Source organism: Opisthocomus hoazin, chromosome 13 (genome assembly GCF_030867145.1).
Source record: "Opisthocomus hoazin isolate bOpiHoa1 chromosome 13, bOpiHoa1.hap1, whole genome shotgun sequence".
NCBI lineage: Eukaryota > Metazoa > Chordata > Aves > Opisthocomiformes > Opisthocomidae > Opisthocomus > Opisthocomus hoazin.
The window spans coordinates 15,237,675-15,262,052 of record NC_134426.1 but is presented as its reverse complement, the minus strand read 5'-3'; the positions used below and the strand labels follow the sequence as shown (position 1 = coordinate 15,262,052).

Below are 24,378 nucleotides of genomic sequence, written 5' to 3'. Positions count from 1 at the left end.
ACCTTACAGGTACTTAATAGCCTTTTTTGATGTTCCCATGCTTCAGGTTTGGTTCAAAAGCATGAGCCTGATGCCTTGCACAGACTGTAGCACATGAACCACTGGCCCGCTTCAGCTTTGAACCTCTCGGTTCTGAACCTAGCAGGAACTGTCTGGCTCCTGCTGCTCTACTACCTTAAGAGACAGATGCTGTCTCAGTGCTGTGAACAGTAGCTAGGATCATACTTAAAATCCCCCAGGTCTATTTCTGTTAAAGTATGGCTACAGAGGAATGAACGCTAGAATTGCTGCTCCATGCCTTGCCAACAGCCCACCCAGTTACTTAACGGTGTCAATCTCACTGGAGATTTGACCTCTTCCCCCATGTGTACAAGACAGGTATATCACGCATATTTACTGATACAAGCCTTAAAGGCGGCCTTAAAAACCTGAAAAGTTCTCAGAAAAATTTATTTCCATAAATTAAAAACACACAAAAGAAACAATAAAATTTTAAATTCTCACACAATACTGAACAGAAACAAAATGCCAAGAGCATGATGGAGGCTAATAGCACAAATGTACAAATTCTCATTGAGCTATTTGTTAACTTGATAGCATCATATAGACTTTTAATCCACAGTTACCATCCATACCCTATTCTAGAAGAGCACCTGAAACATAATATACCAAAGGCCCACCTCAGATCAAATACAATGAATGAGAACTGCTTGCAGAAAATCATATTCAGCAAGCATCTGAACTCAAATGCATGCAGTCACAATGCCAGCCAGGCAAATGCTGTAACATACATTAAGCAGCCTTAGCTGCTCCAGTCATAGCATGATGACTGGAGCAGCTTTTTTTTTTTTTTTTTTTTTTGGGAAGCGATCTTTCTACCTCCCATAATCAGCAAATTTAGCAAAGAGCTGCCTGGCTCTGCAACACTTACTACTAAGAGACAGCACATGGTGAAAGCTTTGCAATTCTTCTCAAGCTGCTCTAGTCATCACTCTGTGAGCAATATATATAATGTCTTTCCATTATGATACAAAAAAATCCTCACTGGAGTGGGTTCACTTTATGAAAAGGCAAGTGTACATATCCTTCAGCTAGGGATAGGTGGAAGACCCCAAAAGATGCATCCTCTATATGTTCTTCTTTCAATTATCTGGGACAGAAGCAGCTCAGAGTGGCAAATACCTAGCTTTTGCAGAGCCACCGCTCCCAGTGTACAAGCAGCAGCCACAAGGAATGAGGGTGTTCCCCAAGTGCTGTAAACACGAACAGAGGTGGGAAAGGAAAAAAGTGCAGAAGCATGACTGACATCTGTATGGTGGAGAGGGGAAGAGATGCTTTGTCTCAATTAGTTTACATCTCTATCATCATACAAATACTAAACCAAAACAGAATAATGCTGTATATTTGGGTTTCCACAAACTAAGGTCTGGGACAAGCTGGGCAACTGCAACATCATTTTGTCACTCCTCCAATTATCATAAACAAAAGAGAATTGAGTGTTTTCTTTGCTGTGTTCTCTCTGCTGTAGCTCTTAAAAAGCAAGCCAAGAAATGTTATTTCAAAGCAATCAGAAACAAGACAGAGCAGGGAACCAAACAAAAAAACCCACTCAAAACCAAAATACCCCACAAACCCGAAGGAAAAACCCAACACATTCCATGTTTTGAAGCACATCAGAGGTCTGAACTTTGCCTGGACCCAAGTTTCCTCCCTCCCCACCCATACCCTTGTTTCCTTAAAAGCCCCAGTAAGGTTACAGCTCAGTTGTGTTACAGCACTAGAAGCCTCCCATATTAACAGAAGGTGAATTAATGCTGTGTAACAATCCATTCTATAGCATAAAACCATAAAAATATATATCTCACTCTTACTACAGCTTCCAAACAGTCAGTAATTGGGCTCATAAACCAGTACAGGGAAAGTTTCCCATTTTTAAAAGGCAGTTGACCTTGATTTTTTTAGGGATTTCTTTTTACAAAAATAAAGAGGATCAGTTAAAATGCTCTACAGCAGCCCAAATAGGTCAACCAGACCTTGCTGCTGAAATAGTAGTCAATATGTTCAAAGTTTGCGTGCCTTGTTATTTTACCCTCATAACCCAAACACCACTACTTTAAGTGTGCACTCCCCTCTTTTCTGCAGTCTTCCTGATTAAAGGTAATTAGCCTCCAAAACAGTAATGTAAACTTCTAGGAACCCCGGCACATAAGCTGGGAGCAAAACAAGCCCAGATTACATTTCTTTCAAGACTCAGGCACACACAGTGTAATAAGCATCTCCCATTTCTGTACTTTCAAAGCTCTGGAATTCAGCAGATTGCTTGGTTAATTTTTAGTTTTCTGTTTGGTCAGTAACAGAAGTGGCAGAGCAACAGAAGATAATGATTGCATTTTCAGTCCTGCATTTATTGGGACTTTATTAAAAATACCCACCCACTAGATATTTGCTCATTTTGAAGGTAAATAGAAACTCTATTATATGGATAGGCAAATAAGAAAGTGCAAGTTTCAAGCGACAAGTGAAAGAAAGAACAGACTAATTAAATTTGAGCATCCCAGCAATGACAGCTTTGCCTGCATAACTTCTATAGGCACTAAAGGACAGAAGTTACCTGAACAGCAGCTAGCATTCATTTTGTATTATGGTTCAAGTAAGTTTAACAGAAGTTATCCCAGAAGGGAGCTCTCTTCCCTCAAAAGGTATAGCTGAGAAATTGCCCAGTGCTGCATCAGATAATTACAAATGGCCTTAAATAATGAAAAAAAAAATTCCACATGCTAGGAGGCTATTTGTACACTAGCTATTGTGTACAACAGTGCTGTACAGAGAATATCTAATCATGAGCTACATGAATTGTAAATCTAAAATGGTAAAAAGAGTCTCATGATGGGAAAAAATTATTTTCTTGTTGGCATTAAAATCAAAATGATATTTTAAATGGAATTAAAATAACGTATAAATGAGTCTCAAAGATTTTGCTGGTGTTCCCTGCACACAGCAGCTCAGCTCAGTTAAATAAAATCCTCTACTTATGTATCCTGCAGCTTAACACCTTCATGGGCTAATTACCTTTTCCTCTGCAGAAGAGGTTGGCATCAGCCAAGAAGGTAAAAACTCTACTATATTTGGGAAAAATTAGTACTGGGCACTATTGTTCCTAAAAAATATTACCTTTTTTTAGGCTCAGTCATGTTAAACGGTATGCTCATGCAGCAAATAAAGATATACAAAGTGCAAGTTATTTAAAGTCTAGTTATGTGGGGCTTCTGCTGCCTGAAGCCAGGAAGGGCACAGAAGCTCAGAAGGAACCTTCTAAGTAAACACAAGGAAGAAACAATTGAAAGCAAACCCAGACAGCTACTTTTAATTATTAAAAAGTTAGTGGTATACCAAGAATGTGTTTGCTAGAATTCATCTTTATCAAGCGCCGTATCTCTTCTGTCAGGTTGTTCAAAATAGCCATTACAGTAACAACAGCAGACTCAAATGTGCAAATGATCTGGAATACAGAGTTCTAGCATCACTGAAGGTGCACTACTTCCTCCTTTACACTCCTACTCTACCCACAAAAGGTATTTAAACATAATTAAACATTAGCAGTAATTTCCAGAGGTTGGGGAAGGAATGATAAATTGTATGTGGCTGTGTTACACTCAAACAGGGACCTAAATGAATCCCTCCAACAGCATTTAAAAAAGAAATAAAATAGCACCTTAAAGAGGGCCACAGCCACAAACTGATCATCAGATATAAGAACAGAATGGTAGAGTAATGTATGAAGAAGTCAGTAGATACTAAAGAAGCTGACTGGACCATTTGCAGCTAAATGGCTCCCTAAGATGAGATGCTAGAGGTCTGCTCCTGCTCAGCCTCCTTTTCAAAAAAGGCTTCCAGGTCCATTAGCTTCTGACTCAGAAGAGCATCTAACTCTGCATTCTGTAGTGCAGCTTTTTTTGCTCGGGTGAAACTACCCACAGCTTTGATTTTGCTTCTCGTCTTCCTTTTCCGCGGAACAGTAAAGTCCTGAAACTCTAGAATCCGCTTTCTCTTCTGCTGGCTGACAGAGATCAAGCATCCATCCTTCTCCTTGGGCTCTTCGAAGATTGTTTCCAAGCTCCTGGTGAAAGCAAAGGATAGAACTCATGAATACTGAAGAAGCAGTTAACCACCTGCAGCAGCAGTTAACCACCTTACAAGGACAGGGAGACTGGTGGATTTTACAACCCAAGTAAACACACTTCTAACTTTTACATTTTTACAGTCCCTCCACACCTCTTGTAATGTCTACGCCACTGTATCTTACAGCTTACACCTCCTACAACTGCACATTACTGCTAGGTAAATAATTTATTATTGGTGCATAGATATTTGGGTTGAATGTCTTTCTATCTGTATTTCAGTTCAAAAGCACAGTTACAGAATCTTGCTTTATAGAATAAATAGATTTGAACATTAAAAAGATGTAGCAGTCTTGATAATCATGCTGTACTTGATGACAGGCAGTTATTTTTAGTATTTTAAAGAATTTTGAATTTTGAAAAAGTAACTACTGTACTTGGATGGAGGCTGGAATGAATGAGTAGATGAAAAAAATATACAAATATACAAATCCATACTTACACAGCTGCAAATTCTTAGGTCATATTCTATTACACTGGTTTCCAGCCAAATACTATTTTTCAATAAACTCTCTCTACTACTTTAAAGTAGAGCAATTTAAAAAATTTCTCTCTCTCTGAGCTTTCAGACACCTTTAATCTGCTCTCTCTCTCTGCCTAAGTAATTTACATTTATCTTAGTTTTCTCATTAGGAAGCAGAACCAACCTGGCTGTAGGAGGGGACTTATAGTTCTTGTTCGTGTAAATTTCTTCTAAACTAAATTCTTTCTTCTTAAGCCTGAAAAAGTAATGAACAAATCAATCAAGAAAGAAGAATTTTGAAACTATCTCTCTTAACAACAAGCAGATTTACTAGAAACAAGTATCGTTTGCATTCTATGCTTACATGCTAACTGATTACGCTTTAACTAATTGGGGACAGGGAGGAATGAAAAATGAGGTCGTAAAGTACCTAATTTCACACAGTCTTTTTATAAGGTCTGGGTGAAAGTTGCCATTTCTGCAGAGGTTAACATTCCTTCTAGCATTCTATGATGTTTCAAAATAATGATGCTCAAAAGAAGAAAGCGAAATCCCTTCACAGTTCACTTTTTGGTGTAAGCTAAGAAGACTTCCAGTTCAGCAGATTAACATTTCATCTCTTGAGACTGATTTTAAAAGTTAGTTATTGACACTTAATTAGCAGGCTGATCTCTGAAGAAATGCATTCCCCTGTCAAAGCTGGCACTTCTGTTTAAGACAGAAACGAACAACGTACTAGATGACCAACTGGAAAAGCTTTGTCAATATCTGGCACTGGGATCACCCACACTTACACTGAACTGATGCTTCCCTAAGATCACAGACCACAAAGAAAGAAGGGACTGTGAAGAACTCCAACATAATTTGCATCAGCAGAACGTCCTAATAGATCACTTCATCTCACTTTGCATTGTAGAATGACTCCTTTTCAATGTCTGTTTATCAATACGAACTTCTTCTTTAGAAAATCATTCCATTGCAGCTTAGTTTTTCACATTTTGCCTAAAACCCCGTCAGTAACTCACATCTAATAGTCTTTTATTTATCCTTCTCACTTGAAAAAAGTTATGCTCAAAGACCATTTTCTTTCTTCAGTCTTTTATACAGTTGATACAGCTGTGTCAGTCTTTTCTTATAAAGGAAGCAAACATCACTCAACTGGGAGTGTACAAAATAGTCGTGGCGAGAGAAGCATTTATTGAAATGATTACATTATTATGCAGGAAATGTAAGCAACGGAAGCTAGCATGAGCCCATTTAAAAGGTGCTGGTCACCTTTTTGGTTTGGGTAGTCCCATTGGAGTAAGGTTAGGGTCCGGCTTAGGAACAGTTTTCCTGATTCGGATCTGTGAGACTTTCTTTGGCCTCTTTTCTGTCTCAGTCTTAAGAAAGAAAAAAGGAAAAGAAAAAAAAAAGTTAAAATGAAGGAAATGACCACGGTAGTCAACAGAATTTCCTTTTATGTTGAGTATACATTATCTGTAGAATAAACCTTCCTCTTTGTTTTGCCACCTTCTTTCTGCTTGAAGAAAAGAAAGAAGCAGCACAGACTGCGACTAACAGCCTGTTTTCTCTCTCATCTTTAACATTTACTAGATAATATTCAGCACCAGCAGCTTCAAGTTCTGGGGAACCAAGAGTCTGAGATATCTAAAACCTAAAGTGAACTCACTTTTTTCAGTTCCGTATCATCTTGGGATCTAAGACAGGCTGGAACAGAAGCATCAGCTTCATCAAGGGCATGGACCTGGAGCTCTGATGCTGAAAGCCTGGGGGGAAATGGCAATGGTTCTGGAAGTGAGCCAGGCTTTGGTAACGGAAGAGGGAATGAAGTTTCCAGACTGTAACAGAGGAAGAAGGGAACATATGTAGATTAATACCCAATTGATGCTGCAACAGCACTCTTGTGTGATGTTCCTAAATTGCAATATGGGCACAAAAAGCAATACAGTTCACAGAAATTGCCCAAGTAAGTGAACACTGTCTCTGGTACATACACACAGTCAAAAACTGCTGCAGTCCACATTGATACTGAAACAAACTAAACTGCCAGTGTATTTGAACAATTTAAAACCCATTCTTTTCCTTTTCATATAGTTAAACGGTTTACAGCTCTATTTAGTAACTACTGAAAGTGATTAATCGTTTTCTGCCAACAAACTTCTTTGACATAGCTATTAATTTATTACTTTTTGTTCACAGATAAATTTGAAAGATAGCTTTTTTAATCTGCCATCCCAACACTGAAAAAGAATAGAAGGAAGTTTCAGCACCTAACGTCCAGTTGCTCAGACAGAAAGAACATATATCCAAGTAAGGAAACAAACTTCTGTATTACGAAATGAATATGTGAAACTAAGTGGCACAACATGGTTGAAAGCAACAGAATTGCTCTGTACATAGTGTTCGCATTAATGCCCCTCCACACTTCTCCATTACATGATCCAGTCAGTTTTCTTCACTAACATTTGAATCAGAAAGCTATTTTTGAAGTGAATTGCCAAAAGCTGAAAAGTCCAAAGGACATAAGCAATGTCTTCTCAGAAATCTTATAATCCCACTACTCAGAATAAATTTCAAAGTCCAAGAGACTCACTGTATCTCATGACCTGCAGTCTGTAGTGCTTCCATATGCTGTACAGGTAAGTGCGGTAACATGGCATAGCTGGTTCAAAAGAAGAATGAAAAAAATGCATAAAAATACAGACAGCAATTAGGTCTACACTATAAAAAAGATGAAGAAAAAATTATTAGTATAAACTGAGTTGTAAGACAAAAAATGCTAATATCAGGAATGAGAATGAAAGACTAAAACGATACAAGAACAAGCCACATCTGCCATTTAATCCACTAAATTTCACCTACAACAATCCTTCTTTCATTTAAAAATGGTAGTGATGAGAAAAGGAAACAGAAGTACAGAGAGACAGACAGTATTAGTCTGAAAGCTGTAATTATTTCTATGAAAGTCTATATTCCTCATTTAAAACCCCCAGGTTTTAACATTAAAGTAACCAAAAAACTTGGAAGGATTTGGCTACTAAATAAAAAAAAAGTGCATAGTGGCAACAGTAAAAGTGAAAGGAAGGATTTGCCTAAGATTAACTCTCTGTTGTTGTCTCTAACTCCCACAATCTTACTTCAATACTCTTAATTGACTGGCATAACCAAAGGCCTTTCCGAAAGGGTCAGTAATTACCATAATTCTATGGCATAAAAGTCAGCACAGCAGCTCTAAGTCCTTTAATATTGAGCTTTATTTTTGTGCCCACATTATTAATAGCAGGAGAAAAAAAAAAATCCATTGGGACAACTTCTATTACATTAAACAGCAAGTCTTGTACTTGCTGTTCTTCCAAGCTAACAGCTAAATGTACTTCACTATTTAAAGCAAAGAAGTTACAACCAGACTGAATGCTACAAAACAAATGAAAACCAACTATGCTGGCAGCACAGATATGTCCAAATATAAAGAGGTCAGAAAGACCCACTTCTTGTGTTTGTCACTTCGTAACAGAACTATAACGTTTTGTTTTTCTCCATGTTCCACTCACTGTCCCAACACTACTGGAACCCTCACCAACAGTGCATCAGAGTCCTCCATGCTAGAGGCAGCACTTACTGTTTTATGCAATAATAACAATAATACATTACAGGGAGAGAAAAAAACACTTTAGAAATTTAGAATCCAAATGAGCATTAATTAGAAGAAAGACTTCATTTAAATAATGTTTTATTACTGGCAGTGGAAATGGCAGAAGATTTTTTAGGAAGGAGAATGACTCTAGCTTCTTGTTTTCCTGGTTATTAAAAACACTAACAATGAATGAAGTAATTTAAAGAGGACAAATCTCTTCCAGAAGAAAATGGCCTGCAGAGAACTTGGAGCCACTTTTTAATTTTTCTGATTTTTAACTATTTTAATCAAAACAGGCAACGATTTTTGTCATACTGGGAGCCGAAAACTCTTTTATGCTGCACCACATAGTTCTTGTATTTATATACCAAACATTTATTTCATAGGAGATTTTTTTTTGAGTACACACAAATTTAAGAGAGATTTGCTGAATTATCCTTTTATCGCTGTTCCTGTTAATACCTTTAAAAAAAGAATTATTATTTGATGAGAACAGGTTGTCCATCTTCAACAACATGGAATCCCAAATGGTGTTAAATATTTAAAATGTATTGGTTTTGTTCTTTATGTTGGTTTATAGCCAAACCTTTAATATTTATTTTCGCTTAACCGTTGTAGGAATGGATTTGCTGCATTTCTTTAAACTTCTGCAAATATTGTTTTCAACTCAGTGCATGCTACAAAAACTTCACTTTAAAGAAAATAAGAGTAGGGTAGAAGAATTCAGTATACCTTACACGCATATTTGTAAGGTATTTTAGAGATAAAAGTAACTGAGTTTCAGACTATTTTAACTTTGGGTTATTTTTCACTTCAAGTGATCACGTTTGATTTGGCTTCTGTCCCTTTGTGATAAAAATCATTCACAGCAAAACATTTGGTTTTCAAATTACCCTTTACATCAAGGAATTAAATCCTCTTATACTTTAGCTAACTGGATATGCTCTAACAAGCTGCCTAGGAGTCTGCAGACTTAAGTATGGAAGAAAACACGAGAGCGTAAGTCAGCTCTGATCTCCCAGTCAAGGATAATACCCCTCACCAATACAAAACAATAAATTCACCTCATACACAGAAGGAAGTTTTAAAAAGGTGTTTGTTTTTAAAGAATGGCAACAACGTCTTATTTTTAAATTTAGTGCTCAAATTGTAGTTTACTGGTATGATTGCTTCCAGAATACCAATTTGTACACTAGAAAATTCAGCCTGATATATTGACTCATATGGAATGAAAAAGAATGCAGGTCTAATAGGATGTGCTGCAAAGTTGTCTCTATGTCATTATTCAACTTCATTGTTTTAGTGCAGACAGCTCCCAGAACGGAGTAGTACTTTCATAAGCTCACTCACACCTTTGGTAGACATTAAAATTTATACTAACAAGTGATACACTTAAACTTTCAGGTATACTATCCGTTTATACAAAGCACAATGCAGCATTAGTTATCTGGCAAGATTTTTGGTTATACGCATGTCAAGCTATGACATCAGATAAACCAAATTCAACAGTTCTTGAGAGACTGCCATATTAAACAAAAGAATTAATCAAACTGACTTGTCTACAGTGCTTATGAGGCTATACTCTGTCCAGGAAGCTCAAGACTGTAAAATCAAGGACTGAACCGCCCCACGGCACTGAGGCATAAAGGGCAAAAAATCTTTGCTTGCCAGCATGCAAAAATCCTGTAACAGAGCTAGCAACCTATTCTCTCATTCTGTTTCTAGTAAAAAATCTCAAATGCCGATAGCAGTTAAATTTAATATGCAGAGTAGATTTCTGTCCTCTTCCCACGCATAACGAGAATGATACAGACACAAAAATTCCTTACCAACCTGAACTGCAGCTACACTTGCTTGTGCCAGCAATACATTGGGCACATACTATCAAAAGGCACAGCATACATGAAGAGGTGTCAATTAGCATGGAACAGTCACAGAATATAATTAAAAATTTAACTGAATGCCACCCCCCACCCCTTAGGATTCTTCCTAATCTGATATCGAGCATTTTACAGTGGTGCCAAGTGGCACTTGTGGCTCAGACCTCTGAAAAAAACTTTCCTACCTCAGAAATCCAGTTGTTCTGCAGTCACTCTGAATAGACCTAATGAAGTAGCTCACCTTTCTGCATTATATATTCTGATGCATGGTGTGTATATTTTGCAAGGGAGAAGAAAATAGAGTTAGCCATTCTGCCAAAACAGGATAGTATTAAAGAAGTGAAGGCAAATATATTTAAATTCAGTGAACAGACTGTTCCGTAGGGAAGAATCTTCCATGTTGAGCCATTTTTTGAGCAGAATGTGTAGATCTGGAACAGGGGAAACTGACCCTCCAATGCAAGCTGCCATTACCCTCTCCCTCCCAAAAAGGAGCAAGTACATACCCTATACATATTTAATCTCGGAAATAAGTTGATGGGTTTTACCTGTTCTCGATGCCCACACTTGGCTGCCACTTGCAGTGATTGGAATGGAGAGGAGTGATTTCGGAGGGACAGGCAGAAGGACCATGCTGGCTCCATAGGGATAGCACCCTGCCCAGTGAGTATGGCAATGAAGAGACGAGGTCGTCCGATACAGAAGTTGGATACCTTGCCCCTTTCAAACCCTGTGCGAATTGCGACATCAGTAGTCTCTGGATGGTAGGAATATGACTGGTTAAGTTTCTTCTTCTCGTCCAAATCCTGTAACATCCAGGGGAAGAAAGCGCTAACACTGTGTGAAGGCCAAGCATAGAGCAACCTCCTCTTCTTTCAGCTATGGCATTTCTTCCACAGTCAGGATGAAAGGCAGCAGCCCGTGGGGTTGTTACAGAGAGAGAAGAATGCAGCTCATTATTTAGACTGGAATCTTCCATGAAAGCTGTTGTATCTGAACAGCTCTGAGACAGGAGAAAAGAAAAAGTCCACTGTGAAGGTGATGCTGGCATTTCTCCCAAAACTGGTCTGCAATGTACAGAGTGCTGGGATGTAATCCCTGTGAGGACTGTCACAGGACTGGAGTCCAACTGTACATGAAAAGAAATTGGGAAAACTGGGGTATCCAAGAGAGAGGCTGGAGGCTCGTGGCTCAAGTCTGAAAAAAGTATTTTGGTAGATTCTACAGGATAAAGTGCCAAAGGCTGAAAGTTGAACATCTTGGTGCACCAACTGTCAGCCCAGCGTGAGTGTACGTTCCTGTTAACACAAGAAAAGGCTTCCAATAGATTTTTAGATCTACGTTGGCTGTACCTCTCACCCACTGGAAGAATTTCAGAAGAATATGGCAGAGGTTCTAAGTTATGGATACTTTTGGCAGGTTCCAGGAGTTTGCTAGCCATTGCAGACAGCTTGCTCAACAGTGCTCGTTCTTTGGTACATTTTCTAAGCTTCAAGCTGTTCAACGAACTGCACCTCTTGGCCCTCTGCCTTGGCATATGCATAAAACTCATGGCTGCTTCCGATTCCATTGTCGCTGGTTTAGATGGAAGGTACAATGATTCGAGAAGTGCGTTTTCCTGCTTAGGGAGAATTTCTGGGGGGATCTCAAGAAAAGGTGAACTTTTGATTTTTTTGCTTTTTCTTACAGTTTTTAGCTGGTACGATGTGGGAACTTTTTTGCATGTCCTTCCAGGCTGTATTTTTAATGGAAGAGGTCCTCTTAGTTTATTTGTAGTTCCAAAGGCACCAGGGATCCTATCACGCCCTAAATTAAGGTTCAGGTTTTCCACTTCTGAATCCTGAGTCTTCAAAAACTGTGAACTCACAATATCTGTGGTAATCTTTGGCCTTTTGACTTCTTGTAAAGTGCTACATAGTTTATTTTCACTGCTTCTGACAGCAAAAATCTCCTCTGAAGGACCTTCAAACTCTGTATCTCTTGATGTCACCGACTCATTTGAAGAGCTGCATAAGAGTTCAGAACTATGCAGTACACTTGGTTGCAGTGTGATTTTTGCTTTCTCTTGATATTCTGACTTCTGTTCTTGTTGTGCCTTGTCTGACAGATGTACTTCCATCTTCACATACTTCTTCTTTCGTTTAAGTACCTGACATTTCTGCATGTCATCAAGTCTCTCTGAATCTAAAGCCTCATTTTCCTTGCAAACAGAACAAGTTGCTATAGCGTCCAGGCCTTCTGTAATCTCCTTTACGTTATCTTTGCTCTGTGCGTTTAATTTGTAAGGCACACATACTCCACTGCAAACCACACAGTTTGGGGATGATTCTTCGCAACTGTTTGATGATATACTCCTACATGGATAAAATGTGGGTGTTGTATTCCACTGCAGTTCTCGTGAAGTTTCTGCATCAGACGCATCTTCAGCTTGACAACCATGCACCATTTCTGAAAGCAGACTGGTAGCTGCTAAGTTTGTGAGCTTTGTAGTATTTGTTCTTTCTTTTGAAAGATCATTTTGGTTAGATTTTGGGATTTCTTCCAAAGCATTTCCATAATTCTCAGTACTGAGAGGGACTATTTTGCTACCAGACTCTTTTGAATCTTCTAACAAGGCCCATAGACAATCTTCTCCATCAAGAAAAGAATCTATGGGCAACTTTTTTCTAGGGGCTACTTCTCTTCCCATCTTCTCTTCTACACGTATACTGTTAAACTTCTCTCCACAGTGAGTACTTTTTGGTGGGGTCACATCCATGCCTTTTACAGTCAGCATGCTATGCCCCTCATCTCTCAGACTTTCTTTGCTGTGTGCACAACCTCTTGAGCTTTTTGCACCTTGCAGAAAGCTAGCTGCCGTTTCGTTCCCTGAAGATGGAACCTCAGTATTGCTGGCTTTTCTTTTAAGAGACATTGTTACAGAAAGAGGCTTTGTCACTGAAGAATCTTTTCTAAAAACTTCGTCTGAAGACGAATCACAATTACCTATTTGTGTATTCTCAGACAACATATAAAGGTTTTCTTTCTCAGGCAGAGAGAGTCCCAAGTTCAGAGCTGATGGTGTTTCTGACTCTGCCTGAGCCACCTTAAAAGATTCTCGGATGTTAAACTTTCCGAAATGGGAAGGACCTAGACCCTTTTGAGCATCAGTGTCTTTACCAGGCTCAAATGTTAACTGCGGGCAAGAGTTACTTAAGATAGATTTTATTCTCAGACTTTTTTTGTTTTCTGTCTCTGAAAGGACATTCATATTTTCTGGCTTATATGACAGACTCCCATGAATTGATGAGAAGGGCAAAACTGGGGCACTAACTGTATTTTCCTGGTCCTCCACTAACAACTTCACCTTTGGCAAAGATTGCTGCGTTTTGCTTCCTGCAAACACTAGCTCTGCTTTCTCTTTTGCACATTTGATAAAGCAAGCATGCTGTGAGCAATGCGATTTGCTATCAGAAAAGCTTTCTTCAACAGTTCCTTTATCTTCTCTTTTACATCCATTCTCCTGTTCTTTTAGTTTGATTGTCTTCTCCTCAGTTCGGTCACTGACGAAGCCCATATATCCTGAACAGTCTTCATTTCTCACACCATTTAAAGAGTCCAAATCCACTACATTCTCTTTTGGAGTTGCTTTAGAACTGTCTTCTCTTGCGTCTTTATGAACTATCAGAGGCATGTCATCACCCGTCTTGAACAGTATCTCTTCACTTTGACTGGAGCCAATTGATATTTTGGTTTCTTCCACAGACGTAGCTGTAGTTTGTAAGCCAGTGTCTGGTTGGTTGGTTGAACTTTCTAAATGTTGCTTGCTGCCTGGAACTGGGCCATCACACTCACTCTGACACGTAAGACACTGATTTTCCATTGGACAAAGGGTCTTTTCTGTTTGGCTAGCATGTTGTGTTTGAATATTCACATTGTTGAGTAACGGACACGTATCACAGACTGAAGCTCTACACTCCGAGGGATTAGCTGCGAGTGATGACACTTCTTTCTTCTCACACATGCCTAGTTCTCTCTTCTTTGGGCCTAATGGAGAGTTGCAAAATCCAAAATTACGAACACTATTTTTTTTGTTCAAATATCTGACTAATAGCTGTTCACTAGTCTTATTTCTCTGATTGCCTTCAGGAGCCTTTGGAGAATCCACAGTTCTTATTTTATCAAATTCATCTGTCTGGAGAGCACACACGCCAATTTGTTCTTTTGCCCCATCTTTGTCACAAACGATTTCACTGCCATCTGTTACTTTACAAAGATCAAATTGTTTCACAGCTTCCATATTTTTATCTGAAATCCCATCTCCTAGCAAGGTAGCAATAGACTTCTCTGCAGTATAAGCTGAGCCAAACATGTTTTTTGCTGTGGAAATGTAATTTATCCCATGCAGATCTACACCTCTGTTGCCCCAGTCATCTTCACAAGGAAGAGATCCACATGCCAAAGGGAAGCGTGCTTCTGGAAAGATGATTGCCTTTTTACTATTATATCCAGCTGGAGCTTCTCCTTCCAAACTATCATTTTCTTCAATCTTCTTATCAACATCGAAAGAATGACTGTTCGGAAGAACATCATCTACACGTGAACTCCCTGATAAAACACAGGAAGTACTGGCAGCTGTACCCTGGTTTTTTATGCTCTGATTATTACAACTCTCTATGTCACTATGTTCATTTTCTAAACCAGTGACCACACTCTCTATATTTCCCACCGAAGACTTCACGTTCTTTTGGGAAATTTTGCTTGTCATATTAGGGTTATCAAAAGTCCTGGAACTTGCCGAAGACTTGAATTTGTCTTTATGAAGCACAATTTCAGCAATTTCTTCCCCTGTTGTTCCAGAAGCACCAACTGATTCTTTTCCAGAGAGATCATCCTGAGCCTTGTCCCTGCTTGAAACTTCATTAGCAGTACAAGGAGGACGCTCATTATGATGAGGTTCTCTTGATATTTGTGCAACAGGAGGCAGAGGTACATTTAGTGTATAAATTAAATTAGTCTCTTTGCCAGGGGACAAACTGTCACTACTACTAGCTTCTGTAGCTTCAACTAAACTGTCAGCCAACTCTCCTGGTGTTGTATTACGCTCAGATTCCTTTTCAAGCAGTTGTGCTTCAGGTGAATCTTTTTCTAGCTTGATACTAAGATCCAGACAGCTGTGGCTACGGGGAGGAGAACTTTTACTGGAGGTATTATAAAAGCACATGTCTGTCTGTCCAATTTCATGGGAAGCAACACTGCTTATTTCCATCAATAGATTATTTGCTTTTATCTCATCCCTGCATAGATCACTGACAGAGAATTGCCACTGCTCCTTTTTCAACTTATCACCTTCTGATGGGACCATTTTTAATTTTTCTTTTGAGAACTCCTCAGGAGATGAAGCAACAGAACTAAAAACTGAAGAATGACAATGCTCAGAATTAGCACCCTCTTGAGCTTCAGGCCAGCTACCAAATTCAACGTTATCTCCCACAGCAATTTTTCTCCAGACTTTAGCAGCCTCTTCAAATTCAGAGCCGTATGACTTACCTATACTAGCACTTCCTTGCCTATGATCAATTTTAGTACTACATAATCCTTTGCTCCTTACCACTGACATATGCTCTACCGGTACGGATGTGGAGGTTTGAGTTTCTACAAACTCAGTTCCATGATCACGAGTCTGACTTTTGACGTTTTCGGGAAGATACTTTTTTGGGGTTTCACTGATAATTCCACAGACTGCAGTACTATTGTTTTCTAGTGGCATATTTCTAAAGTCCAGATAACGGTTGCTTTTCAGAACCGAAACTAAAACTTCAGAACTTCTTGTGGAGAGTGTTCTACAACTTTCTACTGATGGCAACCTATGAGGGTCATTATGTTTAGTTATGGGACCAGTACAGGAGTCATGAGCATTGTTTTCTTCATCCTGCTGATAAGTCTGGCAATTAGCAAGTGATGTACTCAAATCATTAACAGGATTATGTCTGGGTAACTTTGTGTCCCTAGCCTCCAAAATAGATACAACATTACCCCCTGTTCTCAACTGCATGGCCATATGGACTTTCAACCCACTATATTCATCCGTGTCTTGTGGATGCTCTGTGGCTGATTCAATGTCCGTGACACTTAAAGGCTCTAACACATCTAACATGCTGGTTTCTGAAATCCCAGCTCTGGCCATGACTGTGTCTACGCCTGGGCATTCACTGCTCTCAGGTGGAAGACCTTTACTCACTCTGTCATTCCTGTATCCTGCTTTACTAAATATCCTAGTCCCATCAGCCTTCATACCTTGTACTTCTTCAGTGAGCTTTGGACGAGTTTCAGCTTTATTCTGAACATTTGGTTGGTTTTCTTCTGCGTAAGAAAAAATAAAGCAAATCAGAACCGCATACTGAATTTAGAAGGCATTCAGCCCACTAAGTTCCTTTTAGTATTGTACACAATACTGCATACAGTGTTGGATACCAATCTGTAAGTGAGAATTGATGCTAGCAATTCTACTACAAGCCTTCAGAAGTAAAAAAAAAAACCCTGCCCCACCACAAACCTTTGTTAACAAATGCAATCCTTTTCCACAAACAGACATTCCCTATGACCAGCAGGCATCCAAAGACCTGTACTTTTCAGATTCCTCAAATACCCAGCTGGTATGGTGGTGCAGCGCAGGTCCTATAACTCGATACACATGAATCACAGAATGTTCGGGGTTGGAAGGGACCTCTGTGGGTCATCTAGTCCAACTCCCTGACAAAGCAGGGTCACCCAGAGCAGGCTGCACAGCACCGTGTCCAGGCGGGTCTGGAATATCTCCAGAGAAGGAGACTCCACAGCCTCCCTGGGCAACCTGTTCCAGTGCTCCGTCACCCTCAGAGTGAAGAAGTTCTTCCTCATGTTCAGACGGAACTTCCTCTGCTTCAGTTTGTGCCCATTGCCCCTTGTCCTGTCGCTGGGCACCACTGAAAAGAGTCTGGCCCCATCCTCCTGACACCCACCCTGCAGATATTTATAAACATTTATTAGGTCCCCTCTCAGCCTTCTCTTCTCCAGGCTGAACAAGCCCAGCTCCCTCAGCCTCTCCTTGTAGCAGAGATGCTCCAGCCCCCTCATCATCCTTGTAGCCCTCCGCTAGACTCTCTCCAGTAGCTCCTCATCTTTCTTGAGCTGGGAAGCCCAGAACTGGACACAGTACTCCAGATGGGGCCTCACTAGGGCAGTGTAGAGGGGAAGGAGAACCTTCCTCGACCTGCTGGCCACACTCCTCCTAATGCATCCCAGGATCCCATTAGCTTTCTTGGCAGCCAGGGCACGCTGCTGGCTCATGGCCAACTTGTCATCCACCAGCACACCCAGGTCCCTCTCCACAGAGCTGCTCTCCAGCAGGTCAGCCCCAAGCCTGTACTGATGCATGGGGTTGTTCCTCCCCAGGTGCAGGACCCTGCATTTGCCTTTGTTGAACCTCATCAGGCTTCTCTCTGCCCAGCTTTCCAGCCTGTCCAGGTCTCGCTGAATGGCAGCACAGCCTGCCGGTGTATCCACCACTCCTCCCAGTTTGGTGTCATCAGCAAACTTGCTGAGGGTACACTCTGACCCTTCATCCAGGACATTGATGAAGAAGTTAAACAAGACTGGGCCCAGTACTGACCCCTGGGGGACACCACTAGTTACCGGGCTCTGAGTTCTGCCATTCAGCCAGTTCTCAATCCACCGCACTGACCACTCATCCAGCCCACACTTCCTGAGCTTCCCTAGGAGGATGTTATGGGAAACCGCGTCAAAAGCCTTGCTGAAGTCAAGGTAGACAACATCCACGGCTCTCCCTTCATCTACCCAGCCAGTCATGCCATCGTAGAAAGCTATCAGATTGGTCAGGCATGATTTCCCCTTGATGAATCCATGCTGACTACTCCTAATAACCTTCTCTTCCTCCACTTTTTCATATTTCACTTTTTCAATTTTCTTTTCCCCATCTTTTTCATATTTTCTACTAAGGACCAAGACTAGATGGCATTCTTCAATCAAGTACAAGTTTTCGTTATGAGAGCACGGAGGGAGAAAGCAAATAATTATTAGATGCAGATAAAGTGGACAAAGTATTTGGAGCTAAAAGATTATGGATCATAATGAAATTAAGAATTAGTTTTGTTGTCCTCCTCCTTTGCATTCTGCCCTTTTATTTTTTAAACGTTAGAAAATGAGTAAGTCATACTTTTTCCACATCTTTCCTATTACTGCTCTCATATATTCCATCTTTGAAACAAACGGAAATGCAAAACATCTGCTACTAACAACACCTTCTGCTTTGGGGTAAATAAGTATTTGAATTAAATAACTAAAACATGTCTTGTGCATAAATAGTCTTCCGGAAAGTACACACTCTGTCAGGAAAAAGCAGACAATTAAGTTTTCATATTGTTCTAGCTATGCAGGGTCATAGTTTCCACCATAAAGCAAAATAAATGAGCTATCCCACAATCACTCATCAATTTTAAATTAACAAAAAGCAACCTGGGAGAGAAGCAGGGAGCAGACAGGGATGTACAACTAAAACACGCACCTGCGTTCTTCAGAGATCCCACTATCTCAGTGCAACAGGTTCTCAGAGACTTCACCTCACGCTGGTTTAAGTGAGGGCCCTCCTGAAACAAGACAGAGGTATCAGCGGAGGATGACGACTTCTCCGAAACATTTATCCTCTTTCAGGGACCATACCTGCTCAGCTAGGTTAGTTCTCAAAAAGAAAACCACCAAGAAACCTCAGAGCATTGCGGCCCTTGCATGGAGGCAGCCTGGCATTGCGAGTGGTTCACACAAGCACTTGTCACCCCTTTCTGATCCTATCAATCATCATCATCTCACCATTAAACAATGATGCATCCAGAACAGGTCTGTATTTAGCAGCAATGAAGTCTTGCAACGCAAGCAGCTAAAACATAAGTGGTTTAAAATGCAAATTGTTGCCAATTTGGATCAGAAGAGTAATCCAGTCTCCCAGGTCTATCTCACATCCCCACACCATTACTGTATACCTCTAGTAAGATGCATGCATTTCCTGATCTTTGTTAGAACGTGCCTCCTACCCCTCCTTCCCTTGGCTCAAAAACACAAACCCGGGAACAGACGACCTACATCTACTTGCAAAAAAACCCCAAGCCACATCAAACCAAGACCCCACAACCAAACCACCTGCCTTTCGAAACATGTGAAAATTCATCTTGGAAAACTGAATGACTGTGGAAAATTTAATTAACTGTATTTTAACCAACTTTCAAATAAATCAAACAGACATCAAAATTGACAATTAAAACCACAAAGTATTATGCAACATCCAGCAATTAGCGTGAAACACACACCTATGTGCCTTATCCAGATCTTTCCTGGGTGGTATGTATTCAATCACAATACTTTTTTATCCTCTATGTTCTTTTGGGATGTGTGAAAACTACTTACAAACTAAAGAAAACTGATCACATTCTTTGGCACTTTTTCAGCAGCCTTTGCCTAGAAATAACATTTTTACCACTCGTGTTTGCTAGAAGGGAGGGGAAAAAAAAAAAAAGCCAGGACCATGCGAGTCTCTTGTTTTGAAAGAGAGAACTAACAGTGATTTCCTCTCTAATTACAAAAAATAATTCTAAAAATGAAGAATAATCTTTATTTTTAGATTAAAAAATGAAATACTAAACTGGAGCCCCCTGTAGCATTATAATACTATTACCAGACTGAGATAATTATTATGCAGTGGTTAGTACCTTGGCTGGGGATGATGGTACCGGCAGAATACGCTGTACCCACATTACACGGATACGGGGGAGGAGCTTTTTAAACTCTGTCTCTTCTCCATTTTCATCAGTTTTGTTCTTCATTCTGTTACACACCTGCCTCACACCACTCCAACAGGATTTAAGAAAGTGAAAAGCTTGGTATTTCAAAATACTGTTGGTCTACTGAAGTATAGTCTAATTTTTCACTGGACCCATGATAATCCAAATAATGACACGCATGCCAGAAGACACAAGTAGGAAACAGGAAACCACAGAGACAAAGTCCTCTGCCTAGTCACTCTAACCCTAAATTCAAAATATCACGCAGAGATGAAGTTTTGCATTTGCTTACTTGTTCCAACCAACTTTCCCCAGGAGTTGAAGCACAGCATTCAGTGTGATACCCCTCAGCACCTCGCGCCTTTGCATCTTCTTTCTGGTATCCATCAGCAGAACAGCCTGGTTTCCTAAAGTTTCTTTTTTTGTCTTTTTCATCCTCTTCCAGGTCTCCAGCCTTTTGGAATTCTTCCGTAAGGGATTCTGTTGGCCCATCAGAAGTCACCTTGAGCATATCACCCGAATCCTCTGTCTTCTGGCAAAGGTTCTCTGCTCCCGAAGTCCTGTGGTGCTCAGATGACGGACTGTGATCAGGTGCTAACATGGGCGTCGACACGTCAGACTTTGCACCTAACCCACCATTAGGCTCCGGCACAGCCATAAGCTCAGTGGAGATGCTCTCCAGTGGCCCGGCGTACAACTCCTCTGTTACAGCCGACACGGGAGGATCCAGGAGAGACTCCACCCCGGATGATAGCATCAGGGCAGCTGGAGACCCGTTGTCCTGAGCTTTTCACAACTTACCCTAAAAATAAAAGCAATGTTAAATCAACAGACATAGCAGGAATCTCCAGATTAAAAGGGAAAGCTTCATTCTTCAAGACTTAAGCACATAATTTTAAGAATGATACTTCCAAATAATTTTGTAAGAAAGGAGCTGAGAAACGTTTGAGTATCTAAGCAAACAGTTCATTAACAAAAGAAGAGAGTACGGACATATAGATACTGCAAAGCCTCATTTTTGCATTGAAACGTCACCCTCATCTTCTGGAAAACCTGAGAAGAGACTACACAGCACACTGCTGGGGCCTGCATTAGACTCCCTGCTCCTCCGCTAAAACTAAAGCACCGCTTGTCTCCCTGTCGTTTTTTAATCTTCACGAACGAACCCCCCAGCTGCTCCGGGTACGCGTTCTGCCCCGCCAGAACGCGCTCTCAGCCATCACCCACCATCGGAGCGCCTCAGAGCTGCTCCCTGCCAGCACCCGACGGGCCGCACCCTGCACCGGCACCGTTTTGCCGCAGAGCCCTGACACCGGCGTCGGGACCCCACGCACGGCTCCCGGTCCCCGGCGTCGCCAGCGAGGGCATCGCAGTGGAGAGGGGATTCACTGCCCAGCCGCACGGTAACGCAGACGCTGCCACCTCACCGCTCCCCAAGACGCATGGGTACGCGGGAGCGGGCCGAGCCCCCTCGGTTCACACAGCCACGGGCCCGCCGGTCGAGTGCCGACCTCCCCCCGCCCGAGCCAAACAGCCGGCGAGGAAGGCGGCTTCGCGGGCGGCTGCCCTCGGGAACACCCGCGGCCCGGGCCGTAGCGGGGGGGACCGGACCCCCAGGCCCACCTTTTCTCGGGGCCCGGGCCCCTTCTCCCTCCCGCGAGGCAGCGGCCCCCGCTCCCAGCCCGGCCCTGCCGGGCTGCACCCTCCGGGCGGCACCGCTCCGGGGGAGGCCGCCGCTCTCGGTAACCGTGCGCTCGGTGCCGGCGGGGAGAGGGGTCGGGCCCCGCCGCCCACTCCCAACTGGCGGCGGCCCGCGCCCCCGCACAGCCCCCGCGCCGCCCCGCTCCCGTTACCTCACCGGCAGCAAACCCCGATCCCGCTCTCGCCGCCCGCCCCCTCCCCGCTCACATCACTTCCTCATCCGGGCCCGCCCGTGCGCGCGGGCCGCCCGTCCTTAGCCCCGCCCGCCGAGCCGGGGGTGGTGTCATAGTGCCGGGTGGCCCTCGGTGGCGGGCGTCACGTGACACACGCGTGCGGGCCTGGCGGCCCCGGATGCGGAAGCGGCGAGCGGTGGTTCGTCGGGACGGTGCAGCCGGGGGCAGGGGGACCGGGAGGTCAGGGCCCCGCGCTGGGAGAGGGAGGGCGGTGGTGCGGCTGTCCCGTCCCGTCCCGTCCCGTCCCACGGCGGCCGGCGAGCGGCCCGGGGCTGCCGCCCGCCCTCCGGCTCGCTCCGTCAGCCCGCGGCGGGAGAGGCGTGGGGGTTCCCGGCGCTGCGTTGACTGCCGGCCGCGGGAGACCCGGCCTCAGGCCCCGACTGCTGCGCGGCCGCGGGGCGAGCGCGGAGCCGCGGGCTGCGGCCGGCGCCGGGTCCGTACAGCCCCGCCTCATTTCCCAGCTGGAAGGCTTCACGGAGTTTGTGTGCCCAGGCTGTGGGTGCGCGGGTTTTTCCCGCCGAGCCGTTGTAGCTCGGTGGCGGAATCGATCTGCTGAGAAGCGCGAGTGCCAGCTCGACACCTGGGGCTCTTGGAAAGGCGGCTTTCCAGTGCCGCTGCGTTCTGGCTTGGTGTAAGAGTACAGTTAGAACTAGAAGAGCTGATATTTTAGTTTAATAATGTGGCTATAGTTTACAAGGAAGACCTTATTCTTACTGACGACTTCCAGTTTAAATGTGCTTCTAAAAAAAAGGAAGTTGTAAAAGTAAAGGTCCTTCTTTGAAATGCGCTTTATTTTAAATGAAAGTGGCAGGAGGGAAAAAATGCAGCGGTTGAAGCAGTCGAGGCAAAGTAATGCGAACCAGTGCCTCAGACTTGAACATCTGCGTACGTCCGTGGCGCGGTCGTCTGCTGGGCATGCCTCTGCTGCGTCGCTGTGAAACCGGCCAGTGGCGATCCCGGCGCCTTTGAAAGGTGTGGGAAAAGACGTGCAAAAGAGATGGAATGGCAAAGCCAGAAGATGTGATTGGCAGTGGGCAAAAGTCTGGGCATTTGTTTTAATGCGTTTAACACAAAGTTCAGAATTAATCCTTGAAATGTAAAAGCTAAGATTTTTAGAGAGCACTGCTAGCTCTCTGACAGGAGTGCTGGTAGAAGAAGTTGTTACTAAACTTTTATTCTGATGTTTATTAAACTTTGATAACGTGCCTGCCTTTCAGGTGTGACATTCTACATCCTTTGTTGACGCACAGAGTATGAAGAATGTTTTTATAATGACAAGAGATCTGTTGTTTGCTTTCATTTCTGTATTAGATATGCAAGATGTATTCAACTGTTTTTCCTCAAAGCAGCTGAGAACAACTGGAATTCAAGATGAGAACCAACAAGGTGTACAAGCTCGTCATACATAAGAAGGGTTTTGGAGGCAGTGGTCAGTATCTCCTGGTTCATAACAGTGAGACCAGCACTCACTCACTTAACTGAAAGCAATTAACTGGTTTATTGGTCTTTTTAACAAAAAAGCAAAGATGGAACTTTGACGTAACAGGCAGTATTACCAGACAGAGTTTGGAAAGCTCTTTTTTTAATAGCAAGATAGAGCAGAATAAAATTGCGTTTGTCAGAACAGGACGAGATTGCACCTCTAAACTAAAATTGCTTTATTCTACCTCATCCCCTTTTGTTGCGTCCCTTTTCTTTTAACCTTGTGTTTCAGTTACCCTAAGAAGTGGCAGACGTGTCAGTGACTCACGACTGCGTGTAGATGTGTCTCTGTGTTCTCAGAGCAATGTCATTTATTTGGTTGCTTTCTGCTGCTAGACTTAGAGTACGTTAATAAATCTGGTTAAGATTCTGTAGCTATCTACTTCCCGGCTGGTGTTTATGATACGGAAAATACAAAAGATGATTCTGCTTGCCTAATTAAGGCACACTCTTTTGCTGAACAAATCTTTTGTGAAAGTTCTGTGTTTGAAAAAAAAGTTTTAGCCCACAAGAGCAGCCAGACTGAAGTGGCCGGACAGGGGCACTGTCATGCAGTGAATATAGTTCGTTGCTGGTGTGTTAATCTGGGCTGGTGTATTTGTGTAAACTATTGCATACAGACGTGCAGGCACCTGTGTTTGGTATATATCTGTTCATTGCTGTTTTTCTCATTCATTTATGTCTTGCAGATGATGAACTGGTGGTGAATCCTAAAGTCTTTCTTCAAATCAAGCTGGGAGATGTTGTGGAAATTGCACATCCTAATGATGAATACAGGTGAATTCTCTTTACTGGTGTCAGTCAGGTGTGGTTAGAGTACTGAAAGAGCGTATTCATGTGCAGCGGCTTCTAGTGAGAGACTCTTAGAGCTGATATAACTCTGCTTCAGGGTGCTGCCGTGGTTTTTTTCTGCCTGGGAAAAAAGTAAAGGGGATAACTATAGCAGGAACTCTTTCTTAAATTTTATAGAATTCTTTGTGTTTGGTGTTAGCTTG

The 24,378-nt window shown here is 42.3% G+C and overlaps 2 protein-coding genes across 21 annotated transcripts in view; one reads left to right on the top strand and one right to left on the bottom strand.

Annotated features, from left to right (window-relative positions):
- Positions 1–432: 432 nt before the first annotated feature.
- On the bottom strand, positions 433–21,944 carry PRR14L (proline rich 14 like). Of its 7 annotated transcripts, none has more exons than XM_075434352.1 (10): positions 21,876–21,944; positions 20,260–20,769; positions 18,701–18,782; positions 16,435–16,500; positions 10,707–14,745; positions 7,238–7,306; positions 6,314–6,482; positions 5,917–6,023; positions 4,826–4,897; positions 433–4,117 (listed from the first exon to the last, which is right to left on the bottom strand). In XM_075434352.1, the coding sequence occupies exons 2-10, from the start codon at positions 20,722–20,724 to the stop codon at positions 3,835–3,837; spliced, it is 5,352 nt and encodes a 1,783-aa protein (XP_075290467.1). In that variant the 5' UTR covers positions 20,725–20,769; positions 21,876–21,944; the 3' UTR covers positions 433–3,834. The 7 variants fall into 7 exon arrangements, with proteins under 7 accessions (XP_075290467.1, XP_075290464.1, XP_075290463.1 ...); XM_075434349.1 differs by lacking the exon at positions 21,876–21,944 and adding an exon at positions 21,821–21,860; XM_075434348.1 differs by lacking the exon at positions 21,876–21,944 and adding an exon at positions 21,826–21,857.
- A 23-nt stretch (positions 21,945–21,967) lies between these two features.
- The window catches only part of DEPDC5 (DEP domain containing 5, GATOR1 subcomplex subunit), a 48,141-nt gene continuing 45,730 nt past the window's right edge, over positions 21,968–24,378 (top strand). For 9 of the 14 annotated variants that reach the window (XM_075434344.1, XM_075434339.1, XM_075434343.1 and 6 more), the window contains exons 1-3: positions 22,299–22,873; positions 23,213–23,330; positions 24,073–24,160. In XM_075434344.1, the coding sequence (XP_075290459.1) occupies positions 23,273–23,330; positions 24,073–24,160 (146 nt within the window). In that variant the 5' untranslated portion in view covers positions 22,299–22,873; positions 23,213–23,272. Of the gene's footprint in view, positions 22,082–22,298; positions 22,874–23,212; positions 23,331–24,072; positions 24,161–24,378 lie in introns of those variants that run through there. The other 5 variants (XM_075434333.1, XM_075434332.1, XM_075434336.1 and 2 more) reach the window with 5 other exon arrangements.

Excerpts from the sequence above, each read along its gene's own strand:
- PRR14L (XM_075434352.1), bottom strand. The coding sequence starts at position 20,724 with ATGCTATCATCCGGGGTGGAGTCTCTCCTGGATCCTCCCGTGTCGGCT. Across the intron at positions 18,783-20,259 it reads GGGAAAGTTGGTTGGAACAA|GAGGGCCCTCACTTAAACCA; the intron begins GTAAGCAAATGC and ends GTCTTGTTTCAG. Across the intron at positions 4,898-5,916 it reads GGACTACCCAAACCAAAAAG|GCTTAAGAAGAAAGAATTTA; the intron begins GTGACCAGCACC and ends TTACTTTTTCAG.